This window comes from Egretta garzetta, unplaced genomic scaffold (genome assembly GCF_000687185.1).
Source record: "Egretta garzetta isolate BGI_Z169 unplaced genomic scaffold, ASM68718v1 scaffold361, whole genome shotgun sequence".
In the NCBI taxonomy this organism is placed as follows: Eukaryota; Metazoa; Chordata; class Aves; order Pelecaniformes; family Ardeidae; genus Egretta; species Egretta garzetta.
Window position 1 is genome coordinate 1,152,946 of NW_009258688.1, and position 19,131 is coordinate 1,172,076.

At 39.9% G+C, this 19,131-nt stretch overlaps 1 protein-coding gene across 1 annotated transcript; it reads left to right on the top strand.

The window, feature by feature from the left end:
- Positions 1–219: 219 nt before the first annotated feature.
- Positions 220–18,559, top strand: TC2N (tandem C2 domains, nuclear). The gene is made up of 11 exons (XM_009648979.2): positions 220–343; positions 1,002–1,235; positions 4,403–4,567; positions 7,679–7,770; positions 8,374–8,449; positions 9,487–9,587; positions 10,469–10,585; positions 12,032–12,223; positions 14,123–14,237; positions 14,713–14,912; positions 17,265–18,559. The coding sequence occupies exons 1-11, from the start codon at positions 277–279 to the stop codon at positions 17,373–17,375; spliced, it is 1,470 nt and encodes a 489-aa protein (XP_009647274.1). The 5' UTR covers positions 220–276; the 3' UTR covers positions 17,376–18,559.
- Positions 18,560–19,131: the final 572 nt, after the last annotated feature.

Sequence of the window (19,131 nt, forward strand, 5' to 3'; positions counted from 1 at the left end):
TATGTTAAAATGATTATCTCTTTCCTTGTGCTTTTATATGAAAAATAATTTGTCTCAGAGAAATCTGATGGCTCTGATCCTTTTATGACTGCAGTAACTTTCTCATTGACCCTGGGACTGTGTCCAGTAGGTGATCACATATTAAGTAACTGATGGTATTGCATTTTTATTTCAATTATTCCCATCTACTACAGTTCATTTTATCTTGTTTTTCAGGTTTGATAACTACGCTCGATCTTTGATTGTGGTCTCCTCTGAATTGCAACACTGAAAAGAATGGCAACAGAATGCATAAAAAACTGCTGTAAATTGTGTTTCTGCATGGAAAAAGAAAAAAATGATCGTGAGTTCTTACACAATGACATTGACTAAGGGGTTTGCTCTTCTGGCTTCATTAATTATGAGTTTTCCCATTAATAAAATGACTGTGTCACCCGTGATAAACTTGAATTCTTTTACACCATCCAAAATTCTTTCCATACCTCCACTTGGAGATTGAACACATGCTTGTTAGTGTTATGAATTGGAATTGGAACTGAAAAATAGCACTTGTCTGAAGTCTGCTCTTTGCAGCCTGGAATGCTGTCCAAAAAAGCCAACCTTTTTACCCAAGGTTATGTAAAGGTCTCGTATCTTTCAAACTCCAAGAGTGAACACTTTTTTTTAACTCCCTGTGGATTTGCTGTCAGGATTTTCTTTGATGTCTTAGTTGTTTGAAGAACTCTTCTATCATACTAGTGTACCTCTTGTAAAAATTCACTTAAGAGCACTATAGCTATAAGTATAGAAGCTTGGGCAACAGAGTTTGGATCAGTACAGGTCTCATGAGGATGAGTATCTTTTCCAGGTGCTGGTCCTGAATTCTGGTAAAACTGAATACTAGCAGCCGTTAAGTGATGTATCAAGCACAGATCCTACTAAATAAAAGAGATCTGTTCATAACATTGTTTAAAACTTAATGCACATGTGGACTGTCTGGTTTTTTTGCTCTTTATTTTTAGCGGTTTCCATGGTGCAGGAATCTGAAGCAGCAGCCACAAGCAAGCCAACTATTGTAGAGAAGCCTCCATTGTCTTCTGTGTCAGTGAAGCGCCAGGTTGGGTGTTCAGAGGATTATCTGCTTTCTAAACTGCCCCTGGATGGTCAAGAGGTACCATTTGTGGTCCCTCCATTCAAACTGGCTTACGTACAGCCGAAGAACCTTCCTAGTATCTCACATGCTGGAGGGATTCAAGGTAAAACATAGACAGCATTCCTGAAATAGTTGTTTAGCTTCTGCTACTCCTTGAAAGTTGTCAAGTATTCCTACTGAAAACATGTTTGCAGAACTTTTCTGGAAGCCTGGTCTTGTTTGTTTTCTCTCTGGACATCCAGAGAGGTTTTGTGAAGGATGTCATCCCACTATGAATCTCTGTGATGTTGCATGAATAAAACTGAAAGGGAGGATTGCACACCAGTGCTCATACTCAAAGTAATGGAAGACATTTAAAGGAAACAGAAGCTTTAGTAAAGAATTTATTGGAGGCAGGGAAAGACCTAATGCGTTCCCAGCATCCAGATCACTCAAGTAAAGGAGGAGGGTGGTCTGGCTTTCATGTTTAATGTACTGATATGTTTTAGCATACTAACACATCTTCCTTTTCAAATGTCACCAACAGATAGCATGTGCTACTATTTCCTGTTCTTTTTGCTGCTCCTTGGGAGGCCAGGGGTCCCAGATCTCAGTGGTATAAGCTTGCACATGATACTATGATTCTTTGCTTCACAACAATCTTGTGCTTCAACCTCTGCCAAGACTGCCAAAATGATGTACATGCAAATTAGGCACAGTGGCATTTTAAAAGAACAGGGGCCTGGCCCAGTAACGTGAGTTAGCGGCATATGCTATCACTAGCTAGGCTCTTGGTCCTGCCAGGAGATGCCTAGAATTAGGTAAGGGAAGATTTTGGCACAGGGGCATACCTGAGCAGTTGTTTTCTCTAGAGTTGCTTTGCCTTGAGGACGTGCTAAGTGAATAATATGCTTTTAGTCCCATGTAACTGTAGTTCTTTTCTGAGGGTACAAACCTTAATAATTGAAAAAAGTCAACCACATGTTGCATAATAACTGATGCAGTACTATCAAACCTTTCTGTGTTTGTGTGGTTTTACTCCCGCTCTTCTCTCTTCTTCCTGGGTCCTTGCTATTGCTTCTTTTCTCGTCCTGCATGCCTATTACCAAACTTCCTCCTCACCTATCCCTTCTGGTAACATTGGCACCAGAGCCAAGCTAAGCAGCCTAGCAGAGCTTTTTGGTATAGGTTGGCCATTTTGTGCCCAGTCTTTTTAGTGGGCTTTATTTGTGGTGTTTGCCTCACCAGACATGTACACGAAACTTAATAGTTGGAAGGTAGAACTTGTGAGGCCTTCCTCATCTCTGAGCCTGGTCTTCTTCAGCCTCCCTGCTTCCCTGCTACTTCAACAGCTATTTCTTGTAAGTCCATTCTTGGACAAGGTACAGAAATGCAGGACATGCTTCTGGTAATCCCCTTTCTCACTGGGTCTGGGTTCAGGCTCTGCCTTCCTTTGTCCTACCTTATCCTCAAGATACTGTGCAGACAAGTCTGTCAAGGACTCTGAGGCGTGAATGTTCTTCAGGGAGAAGGAAGATGTGTCTAACAACCTTTATTCATGCTGTTCTACACAGTCTTACCAGTCAGTGACTTATAAACCAATGACTTGTCTTCATTGGGAATTCTGCTTCATCATCATTTCTGGAGGACCTGGTGAACAGTGGCCCGTAGGCTATAAAACCAGTAGATCTTCTGGCAGGATGTCCTGACTCTTCATAATTGTCTCTCTTGCATAAATATTTTAAATTCTTGAAGAAATATTTGAAAAGTGGCTCTTACATCGAGTAGGAGACTTCCATTTCTCTTTCCAAATATAAACACTTATTTTTTAAAGTACAGCTTTTTAAAAATGCAGAGTTTACTTTTTAGGGAGATTTACTAAATACAGTGAAGTGTGCTGTCATTCCTTCTTCACATTAGCCAAAGCACCAGCATATTCAAAAAATGCTGTTAGAGTACTTGCTTCTTAGACTGTTGTTAAATATCTGTAGAAGTCCAAGTTCTGCTCTCAGTTCCCCTCAATTTTCTGTGCGTGTCTGACCATTTGCCGTTAGTGAAACAGGACATGCTCAGTGTTAGCTCTTGGCATCCCTTCTGAAAGCAATTAAGTTCTGGCAGCCTTTCTCTTCAGTACTCACTGCAGCATGTCTCATGCTCTCACAGAAGTAAGCTAGCAGGAAGGAGTGTGCTCCTGGTCTGGAACACTGGTTTTTCCGTCACCTGCTGTGTATCAATTCTTTGTGGCCTCACGTCTAGCATTAATCCTAATGTACATCATGCTCAAGCCCATTATACTCGAATTCTTGCTTTATCATCTCTCATGTTCCATCTCACTGTTTTAGTTACTCTTTTTTACTTCCTCTACTAACACCTGGTGGAAAGGATTTTACAGCAATAATAGTTTCCCTCTTACGGTGCAACACACTTGCAGAATTGAAAGCACTTCATAATGGGATAAAGAACTTTTTAACAGATAGGTTGAAGTTCGGGGAGGTGAAGTGAAGGAAGCAAATGTCAGATCTTGGCAGAGTCCAGGTCACGCCATTCCCATTCCTACTGTACTGTTACATATGGCTTATTTTTGCTGCAGACAGACAAAATAAAGCACTACAGCAGTGTTGTTTACTGTTCTGCTGACCAAGACCTGCATGTTTTTTCTGAAATTATAAATAAATGAAAGGAAAATAGGGCAGCTGTGCTGTAATGGGCTGAGTAAAGGGCTGGGATTCAAGCACTCTCAGATCTGTCTACTTGTGCCTCAGCCAACAATTCAAGTCATTTTGGACCATTTTACCACTGACAGACTTCCTATGGAAATTGGATGACAAGGAGACTGCAGTCAAAGTTGCATTATCTTTCCATACAAGACCCTCCTGAAGGTCTGGGGGGTCCATTAGCTGAGTGGAAATGTCCTGGGGGTAGGTAGCCAAATATGTGAGAAGTTTTCTGTACACATGGCCCTACTTCTTCTGTTTATTTCTTTCTTGCTGTCTGTCTTTGGAGCCTTCTGTATTTTAACTAGTTAGGCATTTATTGTGGGACTCCAAGACAGAGTATGCATAGCTTTTTATGGCCAATTTAATTCTAATGTTTGCTAGCACACTGTGGAAATCTGACATAATGTGTATGTGTGTTTTCTTTGCTTTTTCTTTTTTTTTTCCCTTTTCCTGAAGTAGATAATATTGAAATATTTTGTCCTTTGCCCTGAAGGCACTCTGCCCGCCTTAGGAAGCCAGGCAACATGTGTTATGTCTGGAACTCTTGCATTTGATACTTGCTTGTGCTCCGCAGAATCTGCCAGAGCCTCATTTGGTGACCGGAAAGCAGAACTGCACAGCGTGTACCAGTGGCCCTACTATGACGTGTACAACCCATTCTATTTGGAGCATCGGGTTTCGCCAGATCTGATGAGGCGCTTCCAAGCAAAATCAGATAACAGGAAATTATATGGATCAGGTGAGAAGGACCACACCCTTACTCTTCCATCTTCTTCCCCTTCCCAAGGTTTATATGTAAGAGAAAAAAGCCATTAGGCTACAGAAGGCATGTTTGATTATAGCAGTTCTCAAAGTGGTCTGTATGCTGAAGACACTTCTTGGTTGGTGAATCGATCCTTGGAGCCAGCTCTGCTTGATTCCAGCTGCACTGTTCCTTTCTGTCTTTTGGGGGCTTAACAAGGCTTTCATGCATCACACAAAGGTAGACAAATTGGCAAAGCAAGCTAGTGTAGCTGCCTCTGATCCATGACAGGATGCAATACTGGAGATTCCAGCTACCAGTAACAGGAGTGTTTGATGGAGACAGAAAAAGGAAGTTGGGCAGTATGTAAAAAGGAAGTTGGGCAGTATGTTGAGTGGAGGAATGCCTGAGGAGTATATATCTGGCGAGAGGAACAAACAGCAAAAACCATTCAGGAACAGATGGTAGGAACAGGTGCAAAATGGGAAGTGGTGCTATATGCCAGCTTTTTTGTAGTTTGCTTTTGAAGGTGCAGACATGTCTCCACTTCTCACTGCATAAGTGTGTTTAAGAATGGGGGAGGGCTGTGAGGTAGTAAAAGTTTAAATAGAAAGGATAGAAAGTGTTTGGCTACCTGGGTAAAAATTTTCCTCTGTGCTGTTCATTGGTATATATATCTTACAATGAATGCTGTTTAGAGTAAAGTAGATGACTAAGTGTTGCTTGCTGTAAGTGATTGCTAAGGCAAATGCATTCAGAAAACTCATATACTTGGAAGAAATGTACACACCTCTCTTACCGAATCGGAAGCTGGCAAGAGCATGCATTTTTAAAGATGTTTTATTTAGAATGGTATAGCATGCTTATTTTACAGCTGGGGGAAATGTCTCAGTCTGTGTCCTGTTTTAAAAATAATTCTGAATCACCATAGAGACTACATGAAAAGACTACTCCATGTATTTTTTTTAAGAGAACAAAACCCACATAGAATTTTAGCAGCCTTTAACGCATATGGTTTTGCGAGGCTTCATAAGTACCTGTGGTGGGAGCCAAATGGATTTTATAAAACTGTCTTGAACATCTTCCCTTCAGTTAATCATCTCTTTTTCCATTTTTCTTCAAGCTAAGTAAACACTTCGCTAGTTTTGTCTTAGTAAGCTTAAACACAAGAAAGGTCACTTAAGTGTGTCTAGAGTACAATTCTAAAATGCTTTCTTCCTCCAGGAAGTTCCTTGTTTCAAAAGTTAGATGATTCTCTTCATGTGCATCTATAGACTGTTTAAGCAAAACTCTAAGCCTACTTTGTTGCAGCAAGCACTATGATACTTTTCATGTGTGTGGGCTTCGAACTACAGAATGTGTTTAATTGGAAGGTATGAAGTGAAATTCTTGAATTTTCATGTGAAGTTCCTCCTCTTCATCTTAAAAAAAACAAACAACAGACTGAAAAACAAATCAATATTTTTTCCAAAATTCTAGTTCTTAGTGGTAAACAACATATGTTTGTGGTTAAAATTTTTCTGCTTTTTTATATTTTACAGCTTTCTCAGTGTGAAAACTGACTTTTTTTTTCCATTAAAAAGTTAAGTTTCTTGAAAAAGGCACCAATCTGTTCCCCCTACCACCCCCATGTTCTTTGAAAACTTTAACCAGCTTTACTAGAAACAGCAGATCATACTGTCTTTAAATCATTTTGGTGATTTGTAACCTGTAGGCTTAAGTGGATGTTTCCCAGTAGTTTGTGAAAGTCATGAGTACTGAATATGGAATTAATTTTCATAACCGTAACCAATTTTGAATCAAGTAACAGGCCGTCTCTCCGATTTGTTCCCATTATATCAAACAAGGTTTCTAGGCCTTGTATGACATTATAATGCTATTCTACACCAGACTCAGTGAACAACTCAGCCCTTTTCTGTCATGCACAAGAGAGAATTTGGAACTCATGACACACATACAGACCTTCATTAAATTTTATCTAAATGATGTTGTTACTTTCCCTCCCATGGGTTGTCAAATCTTTCCTCATCTTCTGTTCTCTTTTTCTTCCTTGGGAAAAGAAAGAATTATTCTGTATTGTCACATCTCACAATAAGCAGAATTGGTAATTTCTTTTGATAGCAATAAAAGGGAAATTTTCAGTAACGAGTGATGTAATTTTATTAAGCTATGATCAGTGAATTGTAATGGAAGTCTTCTGAAATACCATAACATAGAATTGCAACAAAGAGCAATTGCATCAGATAGTCCTAGAAGTTGAACCATACTTCTTTCATTCATTTCAGTATGGGTCAGTTTTGAAATTGGGAGGCTTTAAAAACTTCTTGAACTTTACTGGAATCAGCAAGGATTCCTGAAACAGTGGCTGTCATTAGTTCAGCTCTCATTTTCTACTGTTGCTGCATAATATGCATAGACAATGTGCTTTAGCTCTGTATTGCTTCAAGGTCAAAAGAAAACTGATAGGATCTACTTAACCACCTCCAACTACTGAGGAAACTACCCTTCTTTAAAATAAAGATCTTGCTTTTGTACTGTAACAAACACATGTCATCTTAGAGCTAAGATTTGCTTTGCCTGAGATCTAGTAAGTGCAGAGCATGGTACTTTGACACTGTGATCAGTAAAGCCAGGGAGATGAGGCCAAGTTTAGCAGGCAGCATGTTTTTGCCACTGGGATCTTTATTGTGGAAAAATTTAAAAAAGGAGACCATGCTAGGCCCTGGTTCTGGCTGACTAGATTTGAAGACAAGGCTTTTCTGCCTTGCTAAAGCATCTACTAAAAAACCATTTCTCTTAAGGAAATAACTTTGAGGCAGGCTGCCCATTCTACCAGTGCTACCAATGTGGCCAACTAAGTTTGAACTATTTCAAAGATAGAATTGGTTAAGATATTTTAATGGCTTGTTCTCTCCATTTTCTCATTTCAGGAGTGTGTTTTGGGAAAGGGAGGTGGGGAAAGGTGCTGACGTCCTTCCTTAGATGTTATTTAGCTAGGTTTCAATTCTACCATAGGTCTACTTAACTTTTAAAAAAGGTTCTTAATTATTGGGGTTTTTTCTAGCTGTGAAGCTTACATGATCTGTGTTACTCTCTTTGTCTTTTTAGTTAGTGATTTAAGACCTAGTACTTTGCCTGGATCATTTGATGTCAGTCGTTCGATGTTTGATCTCAGAAGCCCACCTCATCGATTCATGAAGGTGAGTTCCCCTTGTAACTTAGGTTACACTGAAAACTCAGCTTGCTTGGTGTCTCTGTTCCTGTTGCATTGTGTTTTCAAAGTAAACACTGAAGGGAATTGTACCATACACCACACGGAAGGACTAGAGGGAAAAGTTCAGCGTCTTGACAAACTTCAAGAGGCTGTTTCCTGATGTCTTCTCTGACCACTGCTGTTCCAGTCCAACAGGGCTGTTGAGAAACCTGAGTAGGCTGTTAGACAGGACAAGACAGACAAGAGGTTGTGGTTCATCATCTTGTGATTTCTCCCATCAGCTGAAAAGTGAAACACTTGAAGTTTCCATTGATGCAAAAGCCACTGCATTTATTTTCAAATCATTATCTTTTACATAGAGATGAAGATTCATATATATCAGTGAGCAAAAAAATCTGTGCTGGCCATATGTGTCCTGTATTAGCTCTTTGTGTCAAATGAGTAATACCAAGAGATTAGTAGGGAATGAGACAATTACTTGAAATTGCATGTTGTTTGGTTTTCGTCATGTCTTGTCTCATGATAGATTCTATCTGGCCTTTTGCATCTGTTGCTCTGAATGAAGTGACTTTTTTTTTTTTGCCCCCAGAGATATGATTCATTCTCCAGTGTACCTAGCAGTACCTCTTCCAGGAAGGATTCGCAAGGCAGTAACAGGAGTCTGGGTAATATTTTGTTTGTTTACCTTGTAATGAAATATTTCCCTTTGCACTTGAAACGTTAAGATGTCTCTATTGTTGATGTTTGGGGGTTTTTTGAGATTAATTTAATTAGCAAGTTAGTTTGGCGATTCCTTTGCAATTGGAAATTAAGAGTTTTGGACTTGCACCTTCCTCTTGTCAGGAGATTGAGCAGATGAGCCTTTGAGGAGTTCTCCTGTTTTTGAAAAATCCATCCCTGGATTTACTACTCCAGTGAACTAAAAATTACAGATGTTCTGTTAGGATGGAATGCAGCACCTTGGTCACAGCCCTAGTCCTTTTTCATGTATCAGTATATTTCTGTGTGAAGTGCCTAGAATCCAATAACCCACATTGCACTGAGAATTAGGCAAGAATATTGCATGCAAACCTAGTATCCTTATTTATGAAAGAATGCTGAAGAAGTGGAGAACTGCAGAATAAACCCTCAAAAATTAATCAAGTTCCCATGAAAGTCACCCTGCTGGAAGTCAGAATTTCACCCAGTCTCCTCAAAAAGAAGACTTGGGGAGCAAGGACCTAGTTTCAGTCATGACAGAGAAATGCTGGTTATTAAATGGCTCTTCTGACTTGGAGAAAAGCGTAATAGTAAAATGTTTACTAGGCTGGAATTGAAATCTGAGAAAGATAAAAAGCAGGCCAATTTATAAACTTAATAGTAGAAGTGATTCATCTAAGGGAAGTGATAGATGAGAAATGTATTCTGGGTGTCTCAGGCACATGCTTTTTTTCTTTCTGAAAGTTGTTCAAGTACAAAAGTTATTAAATCCAATCTAGATAACTGAGGTAAACGTGAAGGCTTTTAGCTATGGAGAATGTCAGGCTACAGAACTTCATGGATATTTTGTCATTAAAATGTAGGCGTTAAGATATTTCAAACTTATTTTGAGAGAAGTTTTCAAAGATAGTCAGTCCACCTACTAATGAGTTCCCTTATTCTTGGAATGAACTTTTAAGATACTGCATTGCTTCTAAAAACACTAATTGGCTTTCTTCCATAGATACTATTACATTATCAGGTGATGAACGAGACTTCGGAAGACTGAATGTAAAGTTATGTTATGTTTCATCGGTAGAACAGATTTGGATCACAGTTTTACATGTAAGAAAATATAAATAATTTGATTATTATTGACACAAATGGCTATTTCACTATACTTAGTGTTAATTCTCATTAAATTTGGCTCTCTTTTACTTTAATGAATACTTTTAGGAGAAAGAAAATTACTTCTAAGTATTAATATAAACAAAGTTCAGTCAAATGTAATACTGGGCTTCATTCAAAGTATCTTCCTCTCCTTGATTTTTTTTTCCTGTTGCACTCTGTTCTGCTGCAGTCAATAGTAAAAAGTAGTATATAACTCTTTATGTTACTATACGTATGTTCTGATTGTGGAATGAGGAACTGTTTGGCATAGATAAGAAATCTGAGCTGGTCATAGGCTGGTCCTGCTGTGGAGTTTTCCTGTGGAAATGTGGAGGCAGCAAATTGGAACAACTTTGCAGGCAGCATTTAACTGATTTTAAATCTAACAGTTCCTTCAGGGCAAAACCATAATGGCAGTTTGAGGACATGTAGCTTCTTGTGGCTTTTTTTTTTTTTGTTAGCTAATATGATACTGTTATGCTGGTTGTTTTATACACTTCCAGGAACTGTGAATAGGCAATGGAACTTTGAGTAGTCAGAAACCTCATAACTACATTAAGTGATAAATACTACATAAGGGATTTCATGATTTATCTGTTGTCAAATGGCCACATAGTGAAAATGTTAAAATCTACTGAACAACTTTTTGCCCTCTGGTTGTGAAAATTAATTATTAAATTATCTGAAGTGACACAATCATTACACAGGCTCTTGATTTATATTCAATAGTAGAGGAATTAGGCATAATTCTAGAACAGTGTCGAAGACTTTGTTTCTAAGTTGTCTGAAGGCCAGAGTCTATATTGTTTAAACTGACTGTGTTTTCAATGTTGCAGTGCAAAGACCTGAGCTGGCCTTCTAGCTGTGGGGAAAATCCTCGTATCTATGTCAAGGGAATTCTCACACTGCCCAAACCAGTGCATTTCAAATCTTCTGCCAAGGAAGGGTGCAATGTAAGTAGAGGCAGGGAAAACACCAAGAAATCTTTTCCCCTCAAAAAATAAAAATGAAATGTAAATGGATTTTTAAAATGGACCAAACATCCACTCCTGTGCCGTATTTGCTGTGGCAGCTACCTAGGTTCAGGTTACTCCTCCCGCCCACAACTTCTCAAAATCCTATTAAAAAGCCTGTTCCACTTCCTCCCCCTATATCCTCTCTTGCATTGTACCACTGTCTTCCTCCTGCCCAAGTCTGCAGGACAGATACGCTCATAGGGGACTGAACCACGAGCTGCAGGCCTTGGCAACTCAGTGGTGGGGGACTGGAGGAAGACTGGGCATACCTGTAGGCGCACATTCACCAGGGAAGGTAGATGATGTACTGCCTCTCAGTTGCCTCCTAGGGCAGAAGATGAAGTTCATACTTCCTCTCTACAGAAAGCGGTAAGGATTGGTCACATGGGACAAGACTCCTGATAGTGGCAGCAAAGGAATATTATGGGGGTGGAAGGTTGTCGTGGTTTAACCCGGCTGGCAACTCAGCACCACGCAGCCGCTCGCTCACTCCCCCCCTCCCTCAGTGGGATGGGGGAGAGAATCAGGAAGAAAAAAAAGGTTAGAGCCGTGGGCTGAGATAGGGACGGTTTAATAAGAGAAAATAATAATAATAGTAATAATGGTAAGAGAATATACAGAATATACAAAATGAATGATGCACAATGCAACTGCTCACCACCCACCGACCGATGCCCAGCCCATCCTGAGCAGCAATCACTCCCCGAGCCACGATCACTCTCCGAGCTGCGACCGACTAACACCCCCCAGCCCAAGCATGACGTTATATGGTATGGAATAGCTCTTTGGTCAGTTTGGGTTAGCTGTCCTAGCTGTGCTCCCTCCCAGCTTGTTATGCACCTGGCCGAGCAGGAGAAGCTCAAAAAGTCCTTGAGTAGGCTGAGCACTACTTGGCAACAACTAAAACATCAGTGTGTTATCAACATTCTTCTAGTACTAAATCCAAACCACAGCACTATGCTAGCTACTATGAAGAAAATTAACTCTATCCCAGCCGAAACCATGACAAAGGTAAAGCAACATAAACCTCACATAATGGGAGTCAAAGGTAAAAGAAAATAAAATTGGCAGGAGAGACTGAAGCAAAAGGCCACAGGAGGATTTGCTGTGACAATGTGTCTATGCTGTTTTAAAGCTCCAGGAGAGATGGCTTCAACTTGTTACGGTAGTGAAGAATAATCCAGAGCTTTGTCCCTGCCAGGGTATGACGATGAGGTGGTGAGTCTGTGGGGGCTTACCGCTGTAAAAGTGCACTTTTGCAATGCAACCTAAAATGGTAGCCAAGAGCAGTGGCTGTAGGACCAGGAAACCTTAGTTTCTAGGTTTCGGGCTCGGTGTGACTCTTTCACAATGGTGATGTTACCCCTCTGTTTTTCTTTCTAGGACATCGAATTTATGGAAACTTTTGTATTTGCTATTAAACTGCAAAGCCTGCAGGCTGTCAGATTGGTATTTAAAATCCAGACACAAACTCCCAGGAAAAAAACAATTGGAGAGTGCTCCTTGGCACTGCGGGAGCTCAGCTCAGAGGAGTCAAGTCATTGGCTGGATATATCACCTCCTTCCAAAGCACCTGTAAGTGCCAATGCTACAAAAATGTGTCATTATATCACCTAGACAGAGTTGCTGGAGATGAAAGTAAAATAATTCAGTACTAATTTGAAGTTAACAACAAACAGGGTTTTTCTTTTTCTTACCTCCCCCCCCCTCCCCCCTGCCCTGCTTTCTTGGGGAGAGGCATTTTGATGGGGGAAAAAAGCAGACTTTCAAACTCTGCACATAGCTGTTCTGGTCATAAACTGCAGCTGTTACTGAGAAAAGAGCTAGAGCAAGCTCTTCCACACCATGGCCCACAGCTTGAGGGAGGGGCATTCTGGGGAAACGTTCAGCAAAGGACACCGGGTAATTGTCTTTTCCGACCAAAAAAGCATCAGAAGATCCTTAGGACTCACAGCAAGAGCTCAGAGCAAATGGAATCTGCTTTTGTTATGGAAGAAAAGTGCTAAGATCTTCAGTGGCTTGAAACTGCAGAGATAGCTATATATTTAATGTTCAGATTGCATGCTGTGAAGTCATAATTCAGACAGTTCATTTCCATTAGCATAATAAGAAGCAGGTGGTTTTCACAGTGGGATTTTCTTTCCCCTACCCTCACTTTGTTTGTTTCTTTTAGAGATTGTGTCTAGACATTTGTATTTTCAACAAATTAAACTTGAATTAGCAATTCAAAATCAAATTTTATCTAAGTGTGTCTGAGTAATATGAGTGATACTCTCGATTTCCAACGTAAGTTACACTTGACATTTTTTAATTCTAATGAGAATAACCATATTGCTTTAAAAGCAATAAGATTAAGTGAGAGAGGAAGCTCTTTTAGAAACTGCTTCATCCCAGTGTAAATTCCTGAATCATCTCATAGTTTCTATGTTGGCTTTCCTCACCATTATATCCAGACACTGATGGAATTCATCCCTGTACTACCCTGTGAGGCAGCAAACTACTTGACTTGCCAACAGAGAGCCAAAGCTCAGACTTGAGTAAGTGGCTTCTTCTCAGGGTTACACAGAAATTTTATGACTGACCTGCAAAGAGAATTTGGGTCTCTTCGATGAACTGGAGCCTGACTTCTCTTTATCTGACTTGTTGCTCTTTTGCTTGGTGCATTTTGCTTCACTGAAGTGCGTTCAAACTTGAAGGGAATCAGGATTAGCAAAGTCCTTTTCAGTGGAGGCTGTCAGGAGAGCTGGGTCTCCACAGGCCTTCTCTTGCTGTTCTTAGAGTGTTCAGAGTATGTTAGTGTCTGACAGGAAAGTAATGAGGATGTGTCAACACAACTCTGCCACTAGCAAAAAAAAAATTCAGACCAGAGATCTCAGTACATTCAGCGTGTGTGTGTATGTGTCTAGCCATGTAAAACACAAGTACTTGCATAACATGGGAAACTCCATGGCATGCAGTCACCCTAAACCTTCATGACACTACATGACAGGGCCTTGTATCTATGGAAAGCATTGCTTCTATCTCCACACTGCAAAATTCAAAAGTGCGGGAAGAGAACTCCGAAGGTTTTTGTGTTAGTGGAGCATACCCCGTCTCTCAGTTCCGCACCCAGGTTTAGCACAGCTATAACTGCATATCCAGTTTTCCCTGTATGTGTCTGCTCTTACCATTGAGGAGTCTCCCATGTGAAAACTCGTTTATTCATCCAGTATCTCTGGCTGCAGCCCACGAGGGCCGTATGTGCACTGCACACAAGCAGTCCATCAGAGGAGCACATGTACTGCAGCTACAACAAGTGCAAGATGCACTTACTTACTGTGCATCTGCAGGTTGTGTATACAACACATGCTTGTATTTCTGTCCAGGAAATCCCAGATAGAGATGTGGGAGCCCAACATATGACAGAATTCCTGTGTTTCCTGAGTTTATAAGCAACTTAATCCAGATGTTATGGCAACATTCTTCTGCTTGTAGGTGTGCCGTGCAGAACTTCAAGTAGGAACTTGTTTTCAAGCAATAAACAGGAGGCTTCAGTTACAGATTCTTGAAGCACAAAACCTTCCTGTTTCATCTACACCGCTGTCTTCAAGTAAGTTACATCAGCTGTCTCATGCCTCCTGTCTAAAAGCATTTGTAACAGGTAAATTGCTGCTCGAATGGGTTGGCAATTCATAAAATTCCTTACAAACCTCAGACTAACATATTGTGCAGTAGATTTCCATTGCCAAGGCTTGTTTCCACAGATGTCTTACTTAATTACTTTTTGTTTGGTTTGAAGCTACGTGTTTATGTATTTTGGAAGATTTTTATCCCAATATTAATCCTGACATACAAGAGTATTAGCTTGCACTTGCTGTTTGGATACTGTGTTAATCAGTTCAATATTATTGAACATACTCCGTTTGTGTGACTAGTCAGGAGAGCTATTGTACAGTTCTTTTGGCCAGACTTTTGGGAAATTTTTACAATTTGAACCATACATGCGGATCTTGTCAGTTCCTTATTGGGTGTGTTTGTGAGTAACCCTTGGTGTGCTATGCTTTTTTCCCTCCCTTTTGTGCTAGATTTCTTTGTGAAAGTTGGAATGTTTAGTACAGAAGGGCTGATCTACAAGAAGAAGACTCGTCTTCTTAAGTCCACTAATGGCCGAGTGAAGTGGGGAGAAACGATGATTTTTCCAGTCAGCCAAGCTGAACAAGGAATTAGCTTTCTCATCAAGCTCTACAGCAGAAGCTCAGTGAGAAGAAAACATTTCCTAGGACAGGTTGGTTTCTGCTAACTAGCATGATAATCCTTTTCTTAAAATCCAGTTCCACAGGTTTCTTGGTATGTGTTTTAAAATACTTTAAATAAGGTGGCATATAGCAAAATAGTAAATTCTAATAAACTCTTCTGGTTATGACCCAAGAAAGAATAGTACTGGGCTCTTAAGCATGCGCTAACATCAGAATGGGAGTTGACATTTGATTTTGCTTTTAAAAAGAAGTCCTTAAGTAATTTTTGTGTGGAGTATTACTATGTGAGAGACTCCTTCCTACAGACAGACGCATGATCTCCTCCTTGCCTCTAGACTTTCTGAAGAAATCAAACATAGCACTCACAGGAGCTCCACAGCCTACAGTGTCCTGTACAGAAAGGGGGGGTGTTGGCTTACCATACCAATACACTGACAACGAGGTGTCTGTAAAGGAAATACCAACAGCTACAATATCAGACTGCCTTCCTGTGTAAAGCAGTGCTGAAATCAGCACAATATTCTAAATATGTATGATCAAGGATAACGCAGATGAACACAAAATTATTTTTTAGTTCAGTGCTTTTTTTTCTGGTTTTTTTTTTTATTATTTTTTACAGCTGGAACTTTTCTAGTACCACTTTGAAAGCATTTATGTGATCATATTTCTTTAACCACCATAAAGCTTGGTAGTCTGGTGTCTTTTTATTCTCTCTGTCCTCTTCCCTGGTTGTTCTAATTTACCATAATCCTGTCCTTTCTTTCTCTCCTTTTCTTCATGGTATAGAGAGCCATAGCTGTTCTTAATGTTCGGTGCTTTCCCTGACACAGCTAGAGTTAGTAGCAGAATTTTAATATGTGCATAACTGAGTAACATGGAATTGATTTTTGAGACCCCAACTGTAATGTCCCTTTTCAGATGAAGGACTGTGCTATCCCTGGGTACAGAAAATGGTACTGTCCCATTCTGGTGATGTTTCTTGTGCTTGCTGAAGACTTGCAGTTACAGAAGATGCTGATGTGCTGTAGAAACAATATACCAGCAAGTGTTACATGACCTTCCTCCATTTTATGGAGCCTCATGTCATACATATTCCACCTTTCTGAGATTCCTGTTGGTGGAATTGCACTTGGAATAGGAAAAGGAAAAAAAGTGTTCTATTCAGTTGTGCTACCTTGGGGCAAAAATAACTGGGTATGATTTTGCAGTCACTCAGCAATATCTGAGGTCATCTTAATCTGATGAGTTTCATTTAATCATGAATCTTATTTTTAGGGGAGGAAATGAGCTACTTCTGCTCTTCAGAGGTTATTTGGAAAAGGTTGTTTCAGCTCATGCAGGCAGACACTGCCACATAACACATGAAGACATAAAATATGGCTCAGGGAAAATTGTACTTTGAGCAATTGGCTGGGTAGCTGGAAAAAGATGAATATAGCTGGATCTATTAACTTTGTTCTTCAGAGAATGATGTTTAATTGGATGCTGTTCTAAGCAGACAATACTTAGATTAGGCTGCTTTTACAGGCATGTCTTTAATCATGAGCAAGATGTATATTGAATCTCTGTGGACGAAACGTCAGCCGTCTGTGGTATTCTGGAAGACATTATGCTCACTTCTTGAGGACTCATGCCTCAGCAGTGTAGGCTAAATGTACTTCATGGTGAAGGTTTCTGAGAAGTCTTAAAAGGACTCATTCTTGGAAGACTTGAGGAAATAGAGTCCCATAAATAATGATACCTACTTACATAAGCAGAATTCTTTTGGCAGTGGAGGCTGGTGATAATGTTCAGGAGGAAAACTTCCTACTTTTACCTCATTTCCTCGTTTAATGGCCACTATTCATTAACTGAGTACTGAGAAGGACTCTTACTGCCTGGCTATGTGTGGTATGGGCATGTTAGTAACCTCTGTGGAATGCAGGTCTGGCCCTGTCTGTTGGAGTGTGCGATTTTAAATGCTAATGAAAATGCTGGACAGCTGTCTCAGGATGCCAGATGGCTTGCAGCCAACTGGAGTTTGAATGCATAGAACTATCACTGGCCCTGATGAGCCCTTGACCCAAGCACATGCATTTGAGTGTAGCAAGGAATGCTTGACTTAAAACCTCCTACTAAGTAGAGAAACATCAGTGTGTAGTGCGTTCTCTAAACTATTTATTTAGCGGCTAAATTTAAACCCAGACTCCCTGTGTTCCCAGCGGAAAGCCAAAATATGCTAGTCCCAACAGGACTGTGTTTGTTGCTATGATGCTCTGGTCGCAGTCTACATGTTGTATGTTCTACACTTACATGGTATTTATTTGGAACCAATAAAGGCTGGACCTCTGTGTTGTATCAGGTAAACTCAGTTTTATTTTTCTTTCTGTTTCTTACTGCAGGTCTGGATAAGTTCTGATAGCAGTAACAGTGAAGCAGTAGAGCAGTGGAAAGATACTATTGCCAACCCTGAAAAAGTTGTTGTTAAATGGTACAGCATTGGTCCATCTTGAAAACTGGAGGTGAAACTCAGGACTGATTTTTCTACAAAGATAGTCTACACTGTTTAAAATAGTGTAAATAAAAAGAAAAATATTGCCTACACAAGTTCTTCAGAAGATCTCCACTGCATCACACCTCCATGGTAACTGGGAAAATTCAAAGTTTCACAAAGAGAAATACTGGCTAAATACTATTAAGAGGAAGACTTAGGAACTGGGAAAAGTGCTCATTTTATTTTAAAAAATCCACCTTGAAAAATATATTTTTCCCCCTTTTGGGCCTCCAAAAAAGCAGAGAAACCCCATTTGGAGAGAAGCAGTTCCAATCAGCATCATCTTCACTAGTCGCTGACACCATCCGTATCTGCAGTCTTGTCTTTGGCAGACTCCAAAGTCCATGGGGATCAGTCCCGTCAGCAGCTTGAGCCTAGGTACCTCTGAGCCTCTGGGGTTGCGCCTGTGTTGACAGCGTTTGATCAGAGTAACCTGTGCCTCAGCAAGCGGGAAAGCCGTGGCTGTAGGAGGAGGCATAAAGGGAACTATGCAGTAAGGCAGCACCCAAAGGCTTTTCTAATCTCCGTCTTTGCTGAAGGGTTCTTCAGTAACCTGACATGCCTGTAGCTTGGGGCTTCCCCCATCCTTCTCTCTAAACAGAGAGATTGAAAGAGAGGAGTTTCCCTGGCCAGCTGTGACCTTTGCAAGTGGGGCCCTGCAGACTTGCTCTGTTTGGGTGAATTCTGGTTGGAGTCAGTGGAATAACACAGAGGCAATGGCCCTGCCTAGGATCAGGGCCAATATTTTTAGATAAATTACTTTCTTATATAAAATTCTTATACATAAACCACTTCCTATCTAATCAACAATTTCTAGCATTTGCTTACATTGCTAAAATCCAGGCTAACATGTACGAAGGAGTAAGCAAATGTTTACTGACATAAGTGCTTTTTGATATCAATTAGAATGTGGCATAGTATGGGACTCAGACTTTGTTTAAAAGATGGGCTACTACTGCAGAACTATTTGTTAAATGTCTAGGATGCTGAAAAATTTGTGTGGGAGTGTATTTTTGTTACTTGTTTCTAGCAAGAGGAAATTACCATACTTTTATTGCAAATTATATTTTTCCTACAAAATCCTAAGGTTATTTTTTCAGTTAGTCCCTGTATTTTCAGGGGTTTATTCATAGTTATTTTTAAGGTGGGAAAAAGCCATGTATATAATTGATAATATATACATCTGAAAGCACAGACCTCTTTGCACTAGTTTAAGCACTGGATTTAAAAATATATGTATATACTCAATTAAATCCACTGCTTACACATTTACTGTTGGCTGTCTGGACTGTAGAAATGTGTATGTTCATATAGGTGCTGAATAATTGTATCTTTTTTTTAAAACTTGGATCCCGTTCAAACATCTGATGTGAACTGAGTGGCAGTGAGAGCACTCGTTGCTGGAAGGCAAAGGAACAGTGGGGAGCGGAGAAAACACTGTAACAGGAAAGCATGTTGTATTTATGCATAGAGCTCAAAGCATCTTTATTTTAACTTTTTTGACGTTAAGGGTCAAGAAAAAATGGAATCCCTTAAATATTTTTTTTAATCAGCTGATAACTGAAGCTTTTAGAACTTCAACCATCCAGAATTTTATTGTTGAAATTTAATATTTAGCAAATGGGCAAACCAAAGGATTTTCCCAGGTTCTTATGTGTTCTGCTTTTTGACCAGTTTTTATAAATGAACTGAAAAAGTTTTTGCGTGTTACTCGG